General features: G+C 37.7%; 1 protein-coding gene across 17 annotated transcripts in view; it reads right to left on the minus strand.

The window, feature by feature from the left end:
* The window catches only part of PARD3 (par-3 family cell polarity regulator), a 624,264-nt gene that overhangs the window by 309,211 nt on the left and 290,840 nt on the right, over nt 1–24,213 (minus strand). For 14 of the 17 annotated variants that reach the window (XM_058532758.1, XM_058532753.1, XM_058532760.1 and 11 more), the window contains 2 exons: nt 23,754–23,932; nt 3,999–4,130 (listed from right to left, as the gene is read on the minus strand). In XM_058532758.1, the coding sequence (XP_058388741.1) occupies nt 3,999–4,130; nt 23,754–23,932 (311 nt within the window). The remainder of the gene's footprint in view (nt 1–3,998; nt 4,131–23,753; nt 23,933–24,213) is intronic. The other 3 variants (XM_058532762.1, XM_058532761.1, XM_058532759.1) reach the window with 1 other exon arrangement.

Consider the following 24,213-nt stretch of genomic DNA (forward strand, 5'->3'; position numbering starts at 1 on the left):
TGATTAGTTGCAATAAACTGCGGAGATATAAGAATAAAGTCAGCTTATGATCTATTATCTGCCAATATTAAATACAGTCTATGCAGAGCCAGAGAAATGGTAACGGTTAAAAGAATTCAGATTTCTTAAAACATTGCCAAATATTGAAACTAAGGGTTTTGTTGCTTTTCCTGTTTCTTGGGTCTCAGAGTCAAAATTTCAGAAGCATGAAAACTTTTTAGGCAACACAACCACAACCCATTTAGTTTTCAAATCCTTTGTGCTTCCTCTGAGATCTCTCAGAAGAAGGAAGTCACAAGACTGACACAAGAAAAGGATGCTCTTTGAAAGATGCACAGTCCTCTTCCTTCTGAGATGAACGTGACGTAGGATTCAGCTACAAGCTAGGCTGAGCAAGGTGACCTAGTCACTGAAAAGCAAGAATACTCTTTCTGGAAATCACGCTGAGCTTGACTGCAAGTGCACCCTGGTACAGAGTTCCACCAGGATACATCACCTACCCTGGGTTATGAAAGTGTAACTTACCAATACTCTAACAGAGGGAAAGAAGATTTGATATCCCCGTAGGTAGGGTCCATCCCACAGAAAGAGAAAGCCACCTTCAGCTCCCAGCGTGCCTGCTAGCTCGGCACATGCACACCCTCTTCTGTCCTTTTCATCCCCGCTGTTTATTCCCACTGGCAAAGCTGATGTGGTCCTAATTGCCTTCAAAACACAGAGGTAACGAGAGACAAGCACTCTAGTAGGAAATAGAGGAAAAACAAAAGCACTGGAGGCATATAACATCTAGAACTCTCTTGACCTCCTCAGTCCAGACAGCAGAACTAAAGGAAGACAGCCATCGCTTCTATCCCAATGATCCCAAATCATAAAGGCACAGGGGTGATTTTTTTTAATCATATAAAACATTCTTTTATCTAGGTGATGCTATTCTCTTTATTAAATTTTTAATGGCAAAAAACTAAGGACAAAAAAAGCCACTGACGAGATATCAGGCCACAAAAGTCGGATGACTCACGGGGAATAGTTAAAAGAATAAATACAGAATTAAAACGAGGATAGCCGGACTAGATTTCCAGTGTATCCAGCACAATCCATTAGTCCTCTTCTGTCCAAACAATTGTGCTTACTTTTAGCCAAAGTTTTAATATGGGTTTTGTTTTGCTGTTCTTGTTCTCTTAATTAGATTTCACTCTATCTAATTATCCTGCTGATGTGAAATCATCAAATTTAGTGAACAGATCATCATTTTTTAAACTTAAACCACGGAAGAAGATGTTTTTAGGCTCAGCAATCAATTAGCTAATGTCATCTACACTAGACTACACAGACTAAGTATTTGTTTTTTAAAAACCTACTTATCATGGAACAAATACTTCCAATAACTTCCACAGAAACAAATTAAGGCTCAGTCTTTGGGGGAAAAAAGTGTGTGGCTTCTCAGCGCAATCCCTTTTACTTAAAAAGAAACTATTGTATGCGAAAATTGCAAAGAAAAACTACACTACTTCCTTAAAAACAGATCTACAACTGCAATAGTAAAAGTTTTATTTTTAGAATAGAACTAAATGTATCATATTTTAGAAACTCTGGGCTGCCAATTTTTTCCTCCTAATCTTACAATAAAAATTGTCATCTTTAGCATATTTAGCTAACTGTATCTCCTTCTTGCTTTAACTGAACCCTGACTGTGTTCAGTGACAAGCAATTGTGTTTCTGGGAAGGTAAGCTGCCGCGCCCCCAACCCCAGCTCCAGGAGGTCAAGCTCCATCAGTCTAAACCAGAGCTGGCACTTTACTCCCTTAGACTTAGAAATGGCAAGTCATGCAATTCTGGACAACAAAACACCAAGGTGCATCTCTTGGAGAGAGGTGGGATGAGCTTGTGGGGAAAGTTTATTTGCTTTCCAAAAGAGCCACCAAGAAGAAAAAGGCACTCTTCCTCTTCTTCTGTGCAAGAATGTGACGGTTGTGGCCCTGGCAGGAAAGGACAAGCTTGAACACCGAGCCAAGGAGCCTCTGTAGAGCGTTCCCGGAAAAGAGGGAGATCCCGATCCTCAATGAGGTCACTGAGCTTGCAAACTGAACCCCGACCTTCCTTTCTCCCAGACTTCTTGTTAAATGAATAAGGAATATTTCCTTACTACGCAATCTAGATTTTCTGTTATTAGCAGCCAATTTTCTTCTTTTTTTTTTTTTTTAAAAACCCTCTGTCTTTTTTTTTTTTTTAAGGATTTTATTTATTTATTTATTTGCCCCCCAAAGCACCAGTGGATAGTTGTATGTCACAGCTGCACATCCTTCTAGTTGCTGTGTGTGGGAAGCGGCCTCAGTATGGCCAGAGAAGCAGTGTGTTGGTCCGCACCTGGGATCCGAACCCGGGCCGCCAGCAGCGGAGCATGAGCACTTAACCGCTAAGCCACGGGGCCGGCCCCAATTTTCTTCTAACAAATATATTAAGACACATTGAGTTTTTCTGGGTACCAGGCATGATTCTCACCCCTCGACAGGAACTCCATCATTGACACAGCAACTGGATGAGGCAGGTTCTATGATTATCCCCATTTGATGAACAAGTAAACTGAGGTTTGGATACATCTAGCAACATGCCCAAATGTCACATATGGTAAATAGCTGGTCATCAGCCAGTCTGACCCTAGGCCCATGCTAAACTCGAAATCTTAGAAGCATTTATTTCAAAGTAATAATGAAATCATAACATCAATTAGTTGGAAATCTGTATTATTTTGAGAAAATTGTGTTTCTCCTAAGTAGAACTACCATGGTTCTTTCATTATTTTAAATTACTTCCAACACACGTTTGCATGTTCATATTTACTATATTATAAAAATCAGTCCATGCGCCATATCATCAGTGGTGTCAGTGGCAAACTGTCCTTTTTTACTGTTTTATATTCGAATACCCCACATACACAAAATTATTTTAGGAGTTTTATGCTATAAAACATAGACCCAGATGAATTAGGTAAAACAGTTAGGATTTCTTTCCACTGATATCATTAATCTAAATTGAAAAATAGTTATTTCAGTATCCAGGCAAGAGAATTATTAATAATCTTAGAAACCGATGAACAGCTAAACATTCTCTCACTGAGTACTCACCTAGTTTTCCATCCATGTGGACTTTAAGAAAATAACTAAGCGATGAAGTAACCAAACAAGTGGGTTTTTAAGATCAAAAACTATTAAAACTACAAAGAAAACTCTGTGACTAACAATAAACAATGAAGACTTTTAAATAACAGCCCTGGAAGCATTTGGTTTTTATACATCAAACTTACCAGATACATTCTTAGTCTTCATATGCAATGAAGGCTTCTCTAACAGTGATGTAACAACTTTGCAAACAGTCCTTCTTCCCAAGACAGGAAGCCATTATTTACAGTGAGCGGTAAACAATTCTGATTTCATGAATTGTAGGTGGGCTACCCTGCAGAGTGAACTAAGCAATTCTAAAAACATAAACCTAAAATAGGTCCTTGACATTTATGAAAGGAGAATTCCCCAACCTGATAAAATCATCTAAACTCTGAAACAACACTATAGCACACATTTCTCTCATTTAGTGAAGTCAGGTATAACAGAATATTTTAATTTGCCTCTTCAGATCCTTTAACTGACTACTATCAATAAGAAGAGTCCATGGGTGCTCCTGAAAGTCTACTCATAAACTGCCAACCATCTTTTTATTATTCACTGCCAAATATCTGTGCCTCAGCAACATAACAAGCTCTAAGGTCATGGTGCTTCAGAACCTACAGCAAATATTCCTAACTGCTTATGAGAAATCTTTGATCAGGGACCACCTCAGAACTACTCTACATCGATGTCAGACAGACTCCGACACAGAGCCTGGTACTTAACCCAAGTTTGTGAGAACAGTGTATCTGTCGTCATCAACGTGACGGAGGGAAGCATCTCTCGGGGCCTGGGCCAGGGCGCTATCCAGTGACGCGTGCAGAAGGATGCGTTTGTTACCTGTTCTTGCTTCTCCAGCCATTTGTCCACCATTGGGTGACTGGCACTCAGAGACGAGCGCGCACTGTCTCTCTGAAATTGCTCAGACCAGTTACTAGTATCCCGTGGGAGGCTTCTGTAGTTTTCATCTTTCTATTCAAAAAGAAACAAAAAATTGTCTTGTAAAAAACCAGACCTTGCAAATTAATGATTCACCTGGTTTTTCAAAAGTAGCAGAAAAACGATTCTACACATTTAAAATATTTTTTCCAAGTCTATACAAAATAGCTGATTGAGGACATTCCACCCAGACTGGACCTCAGAAATGTAGTCATATCCCCAAGATAAGGGAGTCTCATGACTGCAGCGGCGAAAGTAGCCACACGCGTACACGTACAGTAGACGAAACAACATACTCTGTACTCCCTCCCAAATCAATCTCCCCAGGCCAAGTATATGCACCAGAAAATGAAAAATACGTCTATATAAGACTTCTACTGTCTCTCAATTATGGTATGTTCTCCTTTCTTTTTCTTTCCAAGCTTATAATATTGTGAGCAATTTTCTATTATTCACCAAAAATGTTTAGAACAAGGAAGACTAACGAATCTGCACATTATTCAGATCCTTGCAGTTTTGTGACTTTGGGCAGGAGACTTGGGACTCTCTGGGCTCTACTGTGATCTACTCCACAGGCTAATTGTTTGCATTAATTCAAATAGCACGTAAGAAAATGAGGCCATCCCAATACGTGGTACATAATAGACATATAATTGCTCACCCCAATGTGCTTATGACAAGTGATGTCTTCACACAAACATGTAGTCAGCTGATAAATGTCTATTTAATATGTGCCAGAGCAACCAAATGCTGATGGATAGTTCTTTCAAATAATAACTTATAACAACTTGCTTTGGCTTTTAGGCTGTACAACTTAATTTCAATGTTCTCAAAAGAAATGAGAAGGCTAGGATAACAAATAACAAAATCTAAGTATCTCCTACAAGAACAAATTAAAAATGTTAACCTCACTTGGACCCACTAATATCAGTGCCCCATTTTAAGAGAAGTACCAAAATATTCTCCTTAATAATTCTGTTAATAGTAGTCTGGCTATAAAATATTTTACATATGATTGATACTTATCCTTCATTACTTAAGCCATGTGAGTAGTGAATACAAACACAGAAACAAAAAAGTATATAGGTTTGCATTGTATAGACCTTAGCAACAGACTAGGTCTATTGTTTTCTCTTTTTCTGTGAGTTCCATCAGAGAATAAAACTTAAAAATTAATTGAAGGCTAGCCCGGTGGCATAGTGGTTAAGTTGGTGTGCTCCGCTTTGGTGGCCCGGGGTTCACAGGTTCGGATCCTGGGCTCGGACCTACACACTGCTTATCAAGCCATACTGTGGCAGCTGTCCCACATATAAAGTAGAGGAAGATGGGCACAGATGTTAGCCCAAGGCCAATCTTCCTCAGCAAAAAAAGGAGGATTGGCAACGGATGTTAGCTCAGGGCTAGTCTTCCTCACCAAAAAAATAAATAAATAAATAAAATGAATTGATAGTCTTGGACCTATGCTAATATTGTGACACAGGAACATTTTTTTAATCTATAAATATTTACCAGTATAAACTTTAGCATGAAACTTTATAAAATTTTTAAAAAATTAACCTACAGAAAATAAACTTTAAAAACCCAATAGTAGAATTAAAAATTTGCAGCAAATACTTTTCAGTAGAAAAACTCTGTACATTTCTGGTTACTGCAGCTCAAGGAAGCTACAAAGGAGCAGAACCGCAGTGCAAGGAAAATGCCGGTAAGACTGGGAGGACGCCCCACGCCCAGGGATTAGGCACTGACCGCCTCACAGAGACATGGAAATGGTAACATAAGCAGAGGACACAGACAAAGTCTACAGAAAAGAATGAAGCAAATGAAGAAACTAAAGCCCACTGTGTCTCAAAACACTAAGAGCCCTCCTAAAAACTTGAGCGTGATAACTCTAGAACAAAGCAAAACTATCTGTTTCCCATAACAGTCCATAAACTTACTGACCAGAAATTCAAATAAGTTATAAGGGGTAGATAAATTTAATAACGACAGAACCTTAAATGTCCACGCAAAGAAGGATTGGAAGTGTGGAGAAACACAAAGACAATTCTTATGTCACGGATCTTGGGGCTACTACCACCGGCTGGGCACCCGGCTTTTCTATTCATTTTCCACCATTAGGAGCAATTATTACACCAACTCTTTACTTTGAAAATGAATTATTAAACAAAAGTATTAAAAATCTATCCTGCCTTTTCAGTAGGAACCGTATTTCAGAGAAACCAACAGTGTCAGCTGATGAGAGGAAGCTTGTCTTTTCAGAAGAACGTCAAATAATGGAAGCAGAATAATTAACAGAATTAGAAAAATCACCATTTTCAGCTCCTAATGAAATAATTCATTCAGGCAAAGATAATCAATGGATGCTAAACCTGTTAGGTGACAAGTTGATGATGAACAGGATGTCTGCATAGTGACAAAATGCCACTCGCAAAAGAAAAAGACGTCTTGAACGTGAAGAGACCAGATGCCACAGAACGTTCACTTTTCTTGGTGTCTAGACTCCAGTATGCTACTGGTACTTCCTTGTGATTCCTTCTGAATCTCCGTCATTATTCCTTGTCCCTTAAATGGTCTCTATCTATGGACTGCTGACTAGCGTCTCCCTGGACAAGCCCAAACAGTGTACGATTTCAAAACCCCCTTCCTGACACTTCTAGGCACAGGTCCCCACCACTAAACTTGTTCCTGAATTCATGATCTAAATTTCCAACAGGATGTCCCAAAGATACCTCAAAATCAATAGATCCAAAATGAAACTCGCCTCCTCTATCAATTCTGGCACCCTTCTGAAAAATATTCACAATCCTCTTCACTCCTTCCTCTCTCTCGAATCCCCACAGTTGCTAGGTCTTGTTAATCCAATGTGCTTGACCAAGAGTTTACACTTCAGCCATCACCCTAGCTCAGGATCAACTTGAAAGGATTACAGCAGCCTTCTACCTCGACACTGGCTCAAGCCTTATGCACTGCAACGGTGTTCTACACCGCTTCCCATGGAAGATTTTCCTAAAATGTATGTGAGATCACATCACACCTCAGTCAGACGCTGCAAGCCGACCAGTGGACAATCGTGCTTGCTGTGCCTCATGCCTCATCGCCTTCATTCACCATCTCTCTGAGCCTAGACTCCCAATAACATTTCTTCCGTAAAAATACCATCCTTCATCACCCAGTTCAAATGCTCTGTTCCCTGATTCTCACTAGAATAAGGCCATGCTTTTTGTTACCACTATATTCTAATTTTACTTCTAATTATAGTTTTAACATAATTTAGTTAATTTTTAAAACTGCTATTTCCACTATTACAGTGAAACCCACATGGAAGATCAACATCCACCTTTAAACTCAAGCACTTAGTTCTGCGGCCTACGTCAACACGGATGGCTTTTTCTTGAATATTTGTTAAGTTTCCTATTTTCAGGTGGTTTCAGAATCCCTGAATTTTAAAAGAACACTTCCATAAGTTGTTTTAAAAATTGATAAAGCGGGGCCGGCCCCGTGGTGTAGCGGTTGGGTGTGTGTGCTCCGCTGCTGGCGGCCCGGGTTCGGATCTCGGGTGCACACCGACACACCGCTTGTCAAGCCATGCTGTGGCGGCATCCCATATAAAGTGGAGGAGGATGGGCACGGATGTTAGCCCAGGGCCAGTCTTCCTCAGCAAAAAGAGGAGGATTGGCATGGATGTTAGCTCAGGGCTGATCTTCCTCACAGAAAAAACAATTGATACAGCAATGTTTTAAAAAGATGTCAAAAGGGCCAGCCATGGGGCCTAGTGGTTAATTTTGGCACACTTCACTTCAGCGGCCCAGGTTCGGTTCCCAGGCGTGGACCTACACCACTTGCCATGCTGTAGCGGCAACCCACTACAAAATAGAGGAAGACTGGCACAGATGTTAGTTCAGGGTGAATCTTCCTCAGCAAAAAAAAAAAAAAAAAAAAAGTGTCACAATAAACTTCAGTGACAATGCATTTTCACTGAAATATAATGATTGTACTTTTAGATTTACACTAAAAGATGTGTATCATTATTATATGCCTATTTTAATTTAATGTCACACCTATAGTATACAATGTCTGTGGAAAATGTGATTGTTTCTAATTGCATCTCAAAAGCAGTGTAACATTTCTCCACTTACATCAATTATGACATGTAATTCATGCAGCAGGCCACTACAAATGAATCATATTAAGGTGGATAAGGATTCAAGATCAAAAGACCTGTCCTTTTGAACTCCATCTGAAAAATTCTACAATTTTATATTTGTAGAATCAACTTTGAGTACTTAATTGACAAGAAAAACAAAACTGATATTAACACCTCAGTTTTCTTACTTCAACATGGTTATGATAAAGTCAATAATGAATTATTGATTATTAATTAAATTATTAATAAATAATTAATTTATGATATATGAAAAGTCCAGTTACAGTAACCTTAGTCATTATCAGGAAAGTGAAGGATTTCTAAATATATTATTAATCACTATTCAACAGATACATTATTTTGTTGACAGCATCATGCTGGTACTACCCGCGTTTCAGCCATGTTCTTCCTCACAATCCCACCTGAAGTCTGGATCGAGTGCATGCAAATGGTGTGGTCCTCCTACAGACCCGTGATCCTGTATCCATGATGTGAGAGCATCAATAAACCTCATAATGTGCAATGTATTTTCTAATTCACAATACATACTTGGATATTCAGTTTCCAACTGAAATGTATAGAGTGCATTTTATTTTCATTTTGAAGATATTTATTTCAGTGTAAATGATTTTAAAAATATGGTAGTCTTAACTATATCTATGCAAGACTATATTTTTCATGGATTAAACTATAGTTGACTACAAAAAAAATAAAAAATTTTAAGTTAAATGTATTGGAAAGCCTTTATTTCATAACCTAAACAAGAGAAAACCAGGGGCTAGCCTGGTGGTGCAAGCAGTTAAGTGCGCACACTCTGCTGCGGTGGCCCAGGGTTCGCCGGTTCGGATCCCGGGCACACACCAACACATGGCTTGCCAAGCCAGGCTGTGGTGGCATTCCATATAGAGGAATATGGGCATGGATGTTAGCCCAGGGCCAGTCTTCCTCAGCAAAAAAAAAAAGAGAGGTTTGGCAGATGTTAGCTCAGGGCCCATCTTCCTCACAAAAAAAAAAAAGAGAGAGAGAAAACCAAACCAACAAATTTTTTTGCCATTAATATTTTTGCAACAAGTTAGAGTTGTATTTATAATAAATTGGAAAATGTGATTTTAAACCTATTTCATTCTATGATCATATTAATGCCTCCAATCTGTATATTGGTAAACTTCAAAACAAAAACAGAAATCTTTTTCTTTAGACTTATAAAAATCTATCAGTGGTACTAATATGCAAAGTTCTAATGGTTATTAAATTTGCTAAAGATAAAAAATAATTTATTACAGTAAAGCCATTACTCTGTCTAAAAGATTATATAAGAAAGTACCATAAGGAATTACTCTCCTTTTTTTTTTTAATTATAACTTCAATCCTCCACTTATGAGACTACCCCAAACAGCCACTCAAGCTTTGCACTGGGTGGGAAACTTTCCCTCTTGCCAGAAAAAAACAGATGTTCCTGCTGTGATCTGGGATTTTCCTTATCATCTGAATGTAATGCCACATCCTCAGGTGTCAAAAAGCCACCCAGGCTGAGAAATGCATATTAATTTGCTGCTCCCTGGTAGCAGTACCCTGGTTATAGAGTAAATCTCTTCCAGGGTAGAGAAAGTAACTGTCCTCTCTCCCCCTCCCAAGACAATTACAATTCAATCAAAAGAAATCACACAGAACCCCCAACGCCTTGGGACAGAGGCTTATCCCTGCTATACTAAGCTGCAACTCCAGGGCTTTATCACTCAGAAACAGCTATTTAGCTGATGGTCAGATTTCTTGGCAAGCCTAAATCCCTACATTACAGAAATATAGGAATATTTCATGAACGTTATAGAAGTAATGTATATTTCTATGTTAGTACAGGAAACCCAACTACATTTCCACTTTATTTCAATGCAAAAATTCCAAACATCTTTTTAAAAATCATCAGGAATTGTGCCATATTTTGAAAGACTAAACACTCAATGCATATAAATTTCACTTTTGTACCCTCCAGGCATCCTATGATTTCAAACATTCCCATGTGGTTTTAAGGTTTTAAATTTACAGTATTTTTCAGCTCTGTAATTGTGGTCAAAGAGAATTCAATTTTTTGCTTTATCATTTCCCCAAGAAAAGATGCACATAAAAACAAAAGAACCTATTTTCAAGCTGTCTAAACTGAAATTATGAGATTGAAGTGAAATTACTAATTATGGCTTAGGGTAATTTTTTTTTTTTTTTAGAAAAGTTACACGAAGCTTGCTAAAATCATCAGTAACCATATTGTTGATTCAATGGAGCAGACCCACTCCTGTCTCTGGGGCCAGAGTGTTTCTTTTGTGCCTCCTGACGGCTACACCAGAGCATGACCTTGGAAGCAATGCCAAGGCTAAAGCTTAGGAAAAGATAACAACCATAAAATGGTCTGTAAATAGGACTGCTGTCAATGTACTTCTCTGACCTTCAAATCATCCTCTAGATAATAAATGAGAAGGGGGTGGGGTTGTGTGTGTGAATAAACCGACTCGCACACACAAAAACACAGGTTCAATAACCAATTTATGAACCGAGTCAGAAAGTTTGGCCTAACCGTTGAAACCAATTGCATGCCTATTTAAAATAAGGAAGCATAGGATTTTACTCCAAACACAGTATTTACCTCACTTATCCTAGGCACCTGGCTATTTTGAAGTGCAAGGAACTAAAAAGCATTATTTGAAATCCATGGAGACCAACAACCTACATGTAATGCCTAATGTTCCGATCACAGGTCAAGCAAGTCGTTCTCACGGTAGCTGTAATTCCTAGACATGTGATCAGTAATTCCTGTACCTAAATGATCACAAATACTGGTACACGTATAAGTCTTACTTTCCTTTTTGATTATTGCTTTCTTTCATATTCTTAATCATTATTAGAGAGTTGGAGGAAACAAAGGAAATAGTATATGTTTATCAATTTAAAAATGAAAGGGTTAAATCCAGAGATTTTTGAATGCCAAAACATTTACTACAGAACCTCTTCAGCTCAAATTTCATAACTAATAAATATTTTATTTTTAAATCTTTAGTTTAATTTTCTCTTTAAATTGAGTTTAAGTTTTGAACAGGAATTAGCAAAAAAATCGAAAGTAATTCATCCAAGCAAATTTTCTTCTTATTAACGTACAAAATAAAATCTAGCATGTACATCAAATTTTATGTACATCAAATTTTATTTTACTTTCCCTTTGAAATGTTAAAGGTATCATGCACAATTCTTAAAACTCATTCTGGCCTGAAAATTCTGCACTATAACTCACGTCTTTTTCAGTCTTTATGATACATGCTCAATAGCTTCTAGATCATAAAATTACATTTAAATCAGTCGGAAACTCAAGAATGCTAAATATGCCCAAAAATTCATTTTGGAACTCTCTAATATAGAAGTACACATTTGAGAATTACAAATAATTTTGCAAATAAATTTCCCATGACACAGCAAATCCTTCAGGTTGATATGTTGATAAAACCAGAAGCATAACATTTTAGTTTTATCTCACAACCTACTTCAGCCAGTACCTAGTTAACAGTCGATATTTAATATCAGAAAAGAAAAATAACCCCTGGAACATGAATCTACGCTGAGCTATGAACATACAGGGATCCGACATGAAAAAGGGTTGCCTAAACTTCTCTTAGAGATACATCGACTTATAAATGCCAGATGTTTCCAGAGGTGACCATCAGAGCACAGGTCTCTCTGAAGCTGCCATATCTGTTCATGGAGCAGACCAGGAAATCCAAGGAAAAGAGGAAGATCAGCCTCATTCAGGCTACTTGTTTGAACCAATTTCCCCAGCTACTTCAACAGTTCAGAATGCCATGAAAAACCTGCGATTTAGAATTTTAAAGCTGGAAGGAAAAAGCTAGAGAACACCCAGCTTAACCTCTTACTATCTAAAAGAAGAAACAGAGGTTATGACAAATGCTCTGTGAAGATAAGGAAGACTAACCAGTTCCCCTGGTTACACCTACCCACTTCAATGACCAATTTCTGAGATTTCCAACCTCCCACTCTTGATCTAACCAGGAACCGTAGTTTACCTGGATAATGACAGTAATTTCTGATATCCTGTCATTCCCACACAATGATCTCCTCCCACAAGCAAGTGTCTCCTGAGTTCTTGTATATAAAGTAGGGCAAAACAATTATGTAATCTTGAATCAAAAATTTTATTTACATTAGAGATGGTTGGTTCATTGATAAACACTACAGAGTCTTAGGAATAACCATGAGTAAAATGTTTGCTTTAAAATTATTTTAAATTACAATGATCTCTTGCCAGCTATAACTGGGAGTATCTCCTTTATCCTATAGAAACATGCATAAGGGGGTGAAGAAATGGTAGACGGGGAGGAAAGTTTAATAGTTTTTCAAATTACAAAAATGTTATCTCCACCTGGATTCAGAGGAACTAAGAAACAGAGCTAAAAGGGAAGCAGCAATAACAGCAGCTCCCATTTTATTTCTTGCACAGTATTTCATAAAAACCAACATGGCCACTTAATTGTCCTACAGCCGTAAGCATTTCATGATCAGCAAATGTCGAGAATAGAGAAAATGGGACCACCATTTTTGACCTTACTCCTTCAACCAAGGGCAAATGTATGAGAAAAAACAAGATATAGATATTTCAGGTCGGATTACATTTTGAAAAGTCTGGCTCATTTTCTAAAACTATAATAAAGATGAGCAACATTTGACTTATGCTGCTTGACTCCCAAAAACAAATTTAAGTCTGAAACAATTTTAAAACATCTTAGAAAGTGCTACATTTCTTATTTTGAAGGCAAGAAATATCCATCCATATTTCATTTTCTTTCAAAAACACATAACTGGAAATGTGTATATCTCAAAACTAAAATTGTAAATAACAATAGCATTTTGCATCAGGAGCAATTTGCATAACGTCAAGGGAGGAAGGGAACAGATGCTAGGAAACGAGAGAGACAAAGTAAAATATGCAAGTATTTTTCTTTTTACACTCAATTTTTTTTAATCTGATGCAGAACATTATCAGTGAACAACCCTCATTCTAGAGGGCAAAGTGGTTGCCGAATTCCACAATATCTACAGTTTTACACATTAAATCTGCAATACAAATCTTTTATATTTACCTATCTAAATATTTTTCACCTTAATTTTAAAGCAATATAGATATTCAAATAAATTACTAAAATTTGAAAATCAGATACTTGCACCATATATAACTAGTCTGCCAATGTAAATACTTGCACTTCCTTCTTCATTTTTCTGCGCACAATCATTAACTTCAGTGGACGTGGTGGATTAGCAGAACAATTGGTAATGTCTGTGAAAGTCCCTAGGGAGAGTCTACAAGTCAGGTTTCTTAAAGTTTTCCCCTTAATTGCGAAATTGCCTCCTCAGGTGAATCATCTCCACAGATACACTTTCAACATGTTTATTTTCACTTACCACAATCCTATCCTACTTACTGTTTCTCACACAATAATAATGACCTTCTTGGAGAATTCTACCTCCACATGGGAAGCATTTTAGAGTAAAGAAATTGATGGCTCAAACTTCTAAAGAATTAAGTCCTTTTCTCCAACCCCATCAGCAGAAGAAGCATGTTCTCTGAGCAGGATATTAATTTTCAAGGAAACTATTTTTGTCTCCAAATTATAACTGAAAATTACAATTTTAAAAAACTAGATTCCAGGAAATTTTTGAGTAATTGCTATTGAACCCCTCCACCTAAAGAAAAAAAAAGTTATCAATCTGAATAAAGTGGAAATGAAACAGCTGCTGCACCAGGCTGTCTCGACAACAAGACAAACATGGGAGCACTCAGCCATGAGAACGCAGCATGGTTAAAACTGGCAAACATTCCTCAAATTCAGATTTGTCGTGGGGAAGGGCGCCAACCTTCACTCAGTATTTAATAAAACTAGTTGAAGAACTTTTAATGTAACTCATTCCCAACGAGAAAAATACATTTCGCGGATGACCAGTGTGTCAGAAGGCTCACAGAAACCTGTAGCTGAATCCCGGCTCGCACAGTGTGTTAACTGCATCTCTGATTCTCAGCACAAAATCTAGACGATACACCTACCTTGTAAAGCTGGGTTTTTAAAATCTTCTTATTCTGGAAAAAGTTTTGATTTACAGGAAAGTTGCAAAACAGTATAGAGAGCTCCTGCATACTCCTCACCCAACTTCCTCCAATGTTAACATCTTACATAACCCTGGTATATTTGTCAAAACAAGTTAACATTGGTACAATACTATTAACCAAACTACAGACTTATCAGCAATTCACCATTTTTTTCCACTAAAGTCCTTGTTTCGTGCCAGGATCCCAAATTACATTTAGTCATCATGTCTCCTTAGTCTCCCCTGATCTGAGGCAGCTTCTCAGTCTCCTGGTTTTTTATGACCATGACATCCTTGAAGAATACTCGTCAGATATTTTGTAGGCTGTCCCTCAATTTTGGTTTGTCTGAAGAGTCCTCATGATTAAACTGGAGTTAAGAGTTTGGGGGAAAATTCCACTGAGGTCCCATGTCATTACACCACCTCAGGGGTTCATGACATCACCATGACTAACTGGTGATATTAACCTTGATCACCTGGTCAAGGCGTGTCTACCACATTTCCCCACTATAAAGTCAGCATTTTTCACATCCCATCCTCTATTCTTGGGAAACAAATTGCTAAGTGCAGCCAATCCTCAAGAGGAGGGGAATCAAGTTCCACCTTCTGGAGGGGGAAGTATTACAGATATTATCTGGAATTCTTCTGTAAGGAAATTTGTCCCTTTTCCTCCATTTATTTTTTTATTCAATCATTTACTAATATCAGTATAGTCTCATAGATATTATTTTGGTCTTTGGGTTATAATCCAATTATATCGTTATTTACTTTGCTGTTAAGCTGTTTTGAGCAATGCACATAAATCATCAAGAAGAGGGCCACATATATAATTTCTCAATAACAATAATGTCAATCACCAGGATTAGAGAAAATAGACAAAGGCAAAACTTTCCCCAAAAAAGGGGAAAGAAATGGAGGTCAGTTAACACAACCAGATTATTAGCAGTGATATTAATGAACCTAGCATATTTTTACTTAAGACTAAGATGTTAATATATATTATAGACATGGTGAGGTTTTTGAAAATGCCAGTCTTAATAATACATAAATGCTGATTATTCTTATATTCATATTTTAATTGCTTAACAAAACTTTAGAGGAAATAAAAATAAGGGTTATTATGAAATATTTTACAGTTTAAAATATTCAACTAAATGAACATTGGGCAGCATTCTTGTTAAGAGCATGGAATTTGAAACTTGAAAATCTAGGTTCATATCACAACTTTATCTTTTAGCAGTTGGTTTAACTACTGGGTGAATTATTTAAACTCTCTAAGGCTCTACCTCCTCATCAATAAAATAGGAATAGCAACAACATTTACCCTTCAGAGAGTGATTAAATGAGATATAACATGTAACACATCAAGTAGAGTGTCTGGCAGGCACTCAAAGCAACTTAAGTAACATTACACGAAAATATCAAAACCTCAAAAAAGAGATACAGTTTAGAGACAGGATAGATGGAAATCACTTCCACCCCCACGTTGTAAAAGATCTTGAGCAAACCCATTTCTCCACAGGCAGCCCAGAAGGTAACGGCGCCTGGAGTACATGCCCATTAACCCAAGGTGGCCAGAGCAGCTAGAACGCAAGCTCCGGGCCGAGGTCCCAGCCTCCCACCTCATACTTTCCTTTTTAATGACAGAACAGAAAATGACTCAGTGTAACTTGACTCAATGTAGGCAGGTTTACAAGCTAAAGTATCAAAAATTAAAAATACACACCAACCGGGGCCAGCCCAGGTGGTGCAGCAGTTAAGTTTGCGTGCTCCGCTTCGGCAGCCCAGGGTTCGCTGGTTCGGATTCTGGGCGCGGACCTACGCACTGCTCATCAAGCCATGCCGAGGCTGCGTCCCACATACAGCAACTAGAAGGAGGTACAACTACGACAGACAACTATCTACTGGGGCTTTGGGAGGAAAAAAAGGAGGAATATTGGCAACAGAAGTTAGCTCAGGGCCAATCTTCCTCAAGAAAAAAAAAAAACTCTAAAAAAAAAAAATAGACACCAACTTAAAAAGATGAAGTGAGGCCAAAATATTTTTAAGTGTATAAAGACCATGTGAATTTTTGTTCAGTATAATTTAATCAATGTCATTTCCCGGTCTTCTCCCCCAAGTCAAGAAAAACAGGTGTAACATATTCATTTCCCTCTGTACTATACATAACTTTGAGGGTGCTCAATAAGGATTCTGACATTACTTTGGATTTATATTCCTGGAATAGTTTGTGAGTTCTAAAAATACCACATCCAGGCTTAAAAATCTTCTCAATAGCACCTTAGGATTTTATAAGTTCTAACACAAGTTATAATATTTAAAGCATCTGAAGGCAGATTATATTCCTAAATGTGGCACAGAAATAGATGAGAGTAGGTTATTAACAACTCAACCTAGGTGAGCTTGGCACCTGAGGTTGGTCTACTGTAGAAATGATTATAATCACCACCTACTGAAAGCCCAAAAACGCACTGCATTCAAATTAAGATGTTTTAATATGCAAAACAGAAGAAAGAAAATTATAGTTTGAGAAGCCTCTAACAGGAAATACAAATGTTGCAGCAGAATAGTCTAAGATCTAGGTCTCAGCTGGATCTCCCTTGAAGGTAATGCCCCAGAAAATTAAATACAGCTATAGGTCTCGCACAGAGGAAACGTGGTTTTAAAGAAGTTCTTAGCTCATCCTTTGAGGTTTCAGATGGTTGCTGTAACTAGCTGGCAGATATGGCTGGCTTATAAATAACCAAAAGATAGACAACTTTTTTAATAGCCAACTGGTCAAATGTACTAGTTTAAAAATAGAATAGTATTCTCATATTCTCAAATTTACTAATATGACTGGCTTATACATTAGAAAGAGTAAATGAGAAAAAGTGGAGACTAAGAAGCGAAAGTGTCGAGAAGGAGATGAGGAAACAGGTAAACGCAGAATATCACTTGACCATGAGTGAGCGAATGAATGAATGCATGAGCAAGCAGCTGTTTTAGAGTCACATGGAGTAGGATTCAATGTTAATTGCTAATGTATTGTCTGGCTATCAATGTAAAAGTTTTCTCACTCTCAATAAAACAGGGAGTAGGCATTTTATGGAGGTTTCTTGTGTCTGAATTAGCATGGGTGACCTAATATATAATACCAGGAATTTGGTGTCTTGACCCTATGTATTCAAATACACTTTGAACTAAGATAGGAGGAGAGGTGGGGATGCACAAAGGAACAATAGACAGAAACATTGCTTTTATCATAGCCTCTATCTAGAAAAAATATTTCCTGTTCTGCATTGATAAGATAGGATCCAATATCTCAATGGGTTGTTGTAATATTTTTTTGCATTGATAAGACAGGATCCAATATCTCAATGGGTTGTTGTAATATTTTTAAAAACTCAAAAAAATTAATTTTAATTGATTTTCATTTGAAAATGATAAATTTGAGCAATCTAAGTGTGAAAAGAAGTGAAATGTCACAAAACCAAATATGGTAAATGTTCCAGATTCTACTCTACTGTGATAGAAAAATTAGCCTAAAAAGAAGACATCTCAAAATAATAATTATACTCCTGTTCGCCTTCCCTTAACAGGTAAGCATCCCTTTTCAGCTAGACCTGATTTCTCAAAAAAAGACTATGCCCTAGAATCAACAGAGGAACTAAACACACACAAATTTCTTGAAATGGGTAAGTGAATCTATTGGTACGAGTGTGTGTCATGTTTTAAAAGTTCAGAGGTAATTCTGATGCACAGCCAGATGGAACCATTAACCTATATAGTAAGACAGTAAGTTCTAGAACTCAGGAACAGTACTAGTTGCTTCTTTGTTTTCCTCAGCCTACCCCCATCCCCTACCTCACCTCATCTAGGACTTCTCACGAGGCTTTATACATTATAAGTACTTTGCACTTTATTATTCATGAATTTATGGGAAAGAATTATCAATAGTTTTAAAACTGTTCATTTCCTTAGTCAAGTAAGTCTACTTGAGGAATATATTCTAAGGAAATAATCAGAGATGTCAACATAAATTGATATATAAGGATATTCTCTGAAGGATACTTCTAAAGGTTACTTATAAGAGCAAAAAGAAAAATGGCAAAAGTATAAATGTCAAGCAATAAGGAAAATCACCAAATAAAGTTAATAAACATGAACTACAAAAAAATCAGTACATAAAAGAGCATTATGCAAGCTATCAATATTTATGAGACATAGAAAAATGCTCTCAATATAACACAAATTAGAAAAAAATGCAGGAAATTAAACTATATTTATTGGATGAGTCCCCACTGGTAATCAGGACAGCCACCAGCTACACAGAGCTATGCTCCCCAGAAGTCCTGAAGTTGATGCATCAAACTCGCAATATCACTCATCTTCAAGATTCCAAATTACTTACTTGCTTCTTTATATATTTCATTACTTTATAAATGCAAAAAGCAAGCAGTATTACTATCACAAAAAAATTGTTTTGGAAATCTTAAAACATACTACAAGAAATGTTTATAAAAATAATTTTCTAAAGTTGGAAGAAAGAAGATCTTACAACTCTTCTAATGGAAGATGATGTTGACAAACTCTTCTAATGGAAGAGAGATGACAAAGACATAATTAAGACAGCATCTCTTCCAAGAGCTTCTATGTATCAAGGGTATTGGAAAGATACCAAATATGCCAAGGAACTAAATCAAACAGAAATCATAAACCCAGGAGGTCAGAAACATTCCAAGGTCTCTCTTTAAGAAATGAAAAAAAAAAGCTAATGATGCCAACACAATATGCTCTCTTGTAGCTTTCTTCCCCTTTCCCTAATCAGGTAAGATTCTCTCTTGGAAACGAGTCAAGATATGATTTTCATGCTATCTTTGTTTTCACCTATGTTAATGGCGGGGGGGAGGTTAATATAACTTAGAAAAGCAATGCCTCTCATTATTTAGGGGAAAGGAACAACGGCTTATAACCACTGCACAATGAAACAGCACAGGAAACTTCATGGTAGGCTGACTCTGCTAAGTGCCTCATTACATCGTTCTTGATGGAATGAATCGAACTCTCTCCACATACTAATTGGCCTCTTTATTCTCAGGGACACTGACTTAACAAGGATGACCAAAGAGATGGCAAAATGGTTTAAGTGTTCACACGGATTGAAATACTCTTTCCCAAGATGAACTATTAAGCACACATAAAATCTCAAATGAAAATACATCTTCTAGCAAGATATTTTCCATACAAAGTGTGAGCAAAATGTTCTCTCAAAGAGTTGAAAAAGGCAGTCAGCCACAAAATGCTGGGAAACAGGAATGAGTAGACATCACAAAGAACTTTGAAAAAAGCCAAGACTCTCTTCCCCACAACGTCTCACCTCCATAAAAAAGTATGAACAATTTTAAGATATCCAGAAGCCCACAGAACCCGGGGTCTCTCCAACTCTCTTCTGGCTTAGTAGCATCAACATCTGTCTGCCTTGCCTCCAAACTTAAGAGTAGAGTGAGATATTACCACTGCTGTAACTGGGAAGGCTCCACCTCTCACAGCGGAGTTCAACATGGTGGTGCTGTAACACACCGGAGTGGAACTTCCCTGCTCAGAAATAAGAGCTTTTCATTGATTGGTGACATTATTCTAAAATTGTTTGTTTTGCTTATTCAGTTTGGAAGAATAGAAGCCACTTAACTATATTAGTTATACAAGAATGTCAACTTGTTTTAACTATTAGAGATCAACGAATCAGAAGACTTTGAACCCTTACTAATCTACTTTTGTTTTTATACAGAAAACCTAAACCACTACACACTGATAAGGATTTATAACATCTTGAAATTGTGCAGCATTGGTAAGCTCTCAAGGACTCAACAGAAATAAATAAATTTAATACTGATCAGCAAGTATGCTTTCCTCCAAGTGTCCCTTCTGAATATTGAAAACATGGGAAGTTTTTTAATAAATGAAAATAAGATAGCATTTAATCAGCTATATACATATTTTTAAAAACCTCAAGGGCTGGCCTGGTGGCATAGCAGTTGGGTTCACACGCTCTACTTCAGAGGCCCAGGGTTCGCAGGTTCGGATCCCGGGCACAAACTGGCGCACTGCTTATCAAGCCATGCTGTGGTGGTGTCCCATATAACGTAGAGGAAGATGGGCACAGATGTTAGCCCAGGGCTAATCTTCCTCAGCAAAAAGAGGAGAATTGGCAACAGATGTTAGCTCAGTGCTAATCTTCCTCACACACAAAAAAAAACTCTCAGATTGAAATACAAACAGCTTAAAATTTAGACAGCAAGCTTAGCAAACTGGTATTTGAAAAGTAAAGCCAAAGACAACTCAAAAGACAAATTCATTACACATTACCCTTTATGTGTGTCCCATGTTGTATGTGTATGTGTGTTGTATGATTTCATCTAAAGATATGTATGTAAATCAAGGCCTTTCCCACGGCAAAGTGTGGGCATTTGGCTACATTAAGTATCACTCCAGATAGAGAAAAAGCTTATTGAATAATTAACCATTTTTAAAACAAATAAAATTATATTCAAGTTTGTCTCACGGCACTGACATTTACACTGTGGAAAAAAAGGAAACAGTATTAATGTCCAGCAAAAGGAGAACAATAAATTACTGTATATTCTATAGTGGAATATTTTGCATTCATTAAAAATATTTTCTGGGCCGGCCCCGTGGCTTAGCGGTTGAGTGCTCGAGCTCCGCTGCTGGCGGCCTGGGTTCGGATCCCGGGTGCGCACCGACGCACCGCTTCTCCGACCATGCTGAGGCCGCGTCCCACATACAGCAACTAGAAGGATGTGCAGCTATGACATACAACTATCTACTGGGGCTTTGGGGGAAAAAATAAATAAATAAATAAAAATTAAAAAGATACTATGTTTAAAAATATATATATATTTTCTAATAAAATTCACACCAGGGGAAATCCCTATGATGTGAAAAAATGCAGAAATAATCAGGATGCAAATATGTAGACAAAGCATGACTCCAACTCTGTGTGTGTGTGTGTGTGTGTGTGCACTAACATTTAATACTGATTGTTACTGAGTTTCGGAAGTATGAATACTTAATTTTGTTCTATTCCATTAGTTTCCCAAGGTTTTTTACAATGATAGATAAATGTTATGTAAAACAAAAAGTCAGTGAGGTAGATGTAATTAATCAGCAACGAGCATCTCAACTTCAACCAGTGTGCCTCCTTGTGGGGCTGGAAGGCTAAAATCCATTTCCCAGCCTCCCCTGCCCATAAGGATCTGGATGCAAACTGCATTCTGCCCATTGAGATTCAACAGCCTGAGATTTTAATGATGGCTGTGAAACAGAAAATTTTCTTCAGCTGCTGCTACTGCTGAGCAAGGCTGTGGAGATGACGGAGTCTTCCAAGGCATTTCTAAGTTCAGTTCCCAGCTTCACAGGTTACAAGAGGCAAGGTGAGCACACCTGGAGACAGTGCTAATGTCTAGTGGGCGATGCAGGTGGGGGATCCCAGGTCCCTGCGCTGCAGCCCCGCCTCCTTCCCTGGGCAGAGCGGATGTGTGGCACTGCTTTGTTCACAGAGTCCCTGCAGCCCAGCATACAGCCTACTCCTCAAGCCCTTTCAAGGATTTTCTGAGAAATAAATTCGGAGTATTAAGTCCTTTTATATTCAAAATAGCCACTATGGTTCTGTTTGCTGCAACTGAAGCTGACTCACACACCCAAGATGTTGAATGAGTTAAAAAGAAACCCCTTGGGGCGACCCCCTGTCGGCATAGTGGTTAAGTGTGTGCGCTCCGCTGCTGGCAGCCGGGTTTGGATCCCGGACGCGCACCGACGCACCGCTTGTCAGGCCATGCTGTGGCGGCGTCCCATATAAAGTGGAGGAAGATGGGCACGGATGTTAGCCCAGGGCCAGTCTTCCTCAGCAAAAAGAGGAGGATTGGCATGGATGTTAGCTCAGGGCTGATCTTCCTCACAAAAAAAACAATAAAAAGAAACCCCTGACTACCTCGATGACTTCGGACTCCCTATCCTTCAGCTAAGCAAAAGTCTTTTTAAAAAGTAATGAATTTTTTTACACTGCCAACTTTACTTGTTTGTACATTTGTGGATATCCACGGGAATTAGGTCTATTCTGAACACAAATTAAATGCCATGAGGCCTATCCATGAACCAGATTCTGCTTCTTGGGATGGTCTACTGCATGGCAAAGCATTCTCAAGTCTCAAGCTAATCTCAATGAGAAGCTTCTCCAATAAGATTCCTCATCAAATACATAATAAAATATTTCAGAAGAGTGACCCTAAGAGTTAAACCCCTAAAAATCAGAGACTATAGTACACTGTTTTATCCTGGTAGATTCTGCTCAGTTTAAACTTATGTATTCCACGTATTTTTTTTCCTTACTTGAACTAGTACAAAGAACAGCTTGCTGAAATGCAAAATCAAGTTAAAAGAAATATTTAAAACAAGTATTTTAACATAGATGCAATGGATACATCAAGCAAATATCAAGCTTCATTCATTTTAATATTAAGATGTGATTAGTATATTTCCACATTTCTCAATACATACAGTACAGTGCTCAATTACTGGCTGCACTGAAAAATGTTTATTAATTCATTCAACAGATGTTTACTGAGAGTCTACTCTATAGAATCAGCAGCGAAAATGACAAAGAACTTCAAGCTCCTTGGGTAAAAGGTGAGAGGTACACAGAATGGAATGATAAGGGCTCTGCAGGAATATATGACAAAGAGCATTAACAACTAAATTGGAAAAAAATAGACTAAATAGACTAAAAGTTTATTTAGACTAAATAAATTAGGTCACAGACTAAAATAAATTAGGTCAAAGAAGAAAATGTCATTAAGACTAGACAGTACACTTCCATTTCACAGAGAGATAAAATTATCAATTGGGTCGTTAGAATAAATGACCATGGAGTCCACTTTCATCCTTAGAAGTCCATAATGCTATAATTTCTAATGTACCTCAAGAGTTCATATGAATATCTGCCTAAAAATATTCTTGAGAGGACATGCAAAAAGCTAATAAGGAGGTTGGACATGAAGAGAAATAGGGTGACTAAGAGACAAGGTGGGAGAGAGACTTTACAGGGACACATTTCACATAGAAAGTTTTCATTTTTAATCATATGAATCTATTATTCTATTCAAAAAGTGGATACATAAAAAACGTACACAATATATAGCAGCGAATTTTATCAGAAAATTCAAGGGCAATATAAAATAGGAAGTTAGCTGAACTTGGATGTAAACGTCAATAAGCAAACACACAAAGCGCCACAGTGAAGATGCTCTAGAAGCAAAGGGCCTCGTCAACAGTGGACACTCATCATTGATACCAAGAAGACACAAAACAGAAGTGGTTACCTTCCTGTCACAGGTTTTAGGGCTACCAGCAGTGTTTGGCTTGAGGAAGCCAGCTGTTGTTGACCAGCGTGTGGGGTTTTTCCGTGAAGGCTCTTCAGAGGAAAAATTATTCTCACTGACAGAAGTTGAGAGGCCAATTAAAGCTGGGTCACTGCTTCGCCGAACATGAAGAGGCATATCTATAAATACAAAAAAGCATTATGTTTTTTTAAAAAAGATAACTAACATCTGAAAACTATACGTTAGGATAAAGGTAGTTAAATCCCAAAGATTAAAGAATAGAATAACACTTTGAAGGTGACAGCGGGTCAGCGTTCTAAACAGAAATTCCATTAGTTGCTTTAAAACACTTCATGGCGAAAGAAACGTGGCTTGTATGGGACGACACGCTCTGGAGTAAGACTGCCTGGGCTGGCACTTGCACTTCACCACTTGCCATCTGTGTGGCTCTGGGCAAGCT

Source organism: Diceros bicornis, chromosome 36 (genome assembly GCF_020826845.1).
Source record: "Diceros bicornis minor isolate mBicDic1 chromosome 36, mDicBic1.mat.cur, whole genome shotgun sequence".
In the NCBI taxonomy this organism is placed as follows: Eukaryota; Metazoa; Chordata; class Mammalia; order Perissodactyla; family Rhinocerotidae; genus Diceros; species Diceros bicornis.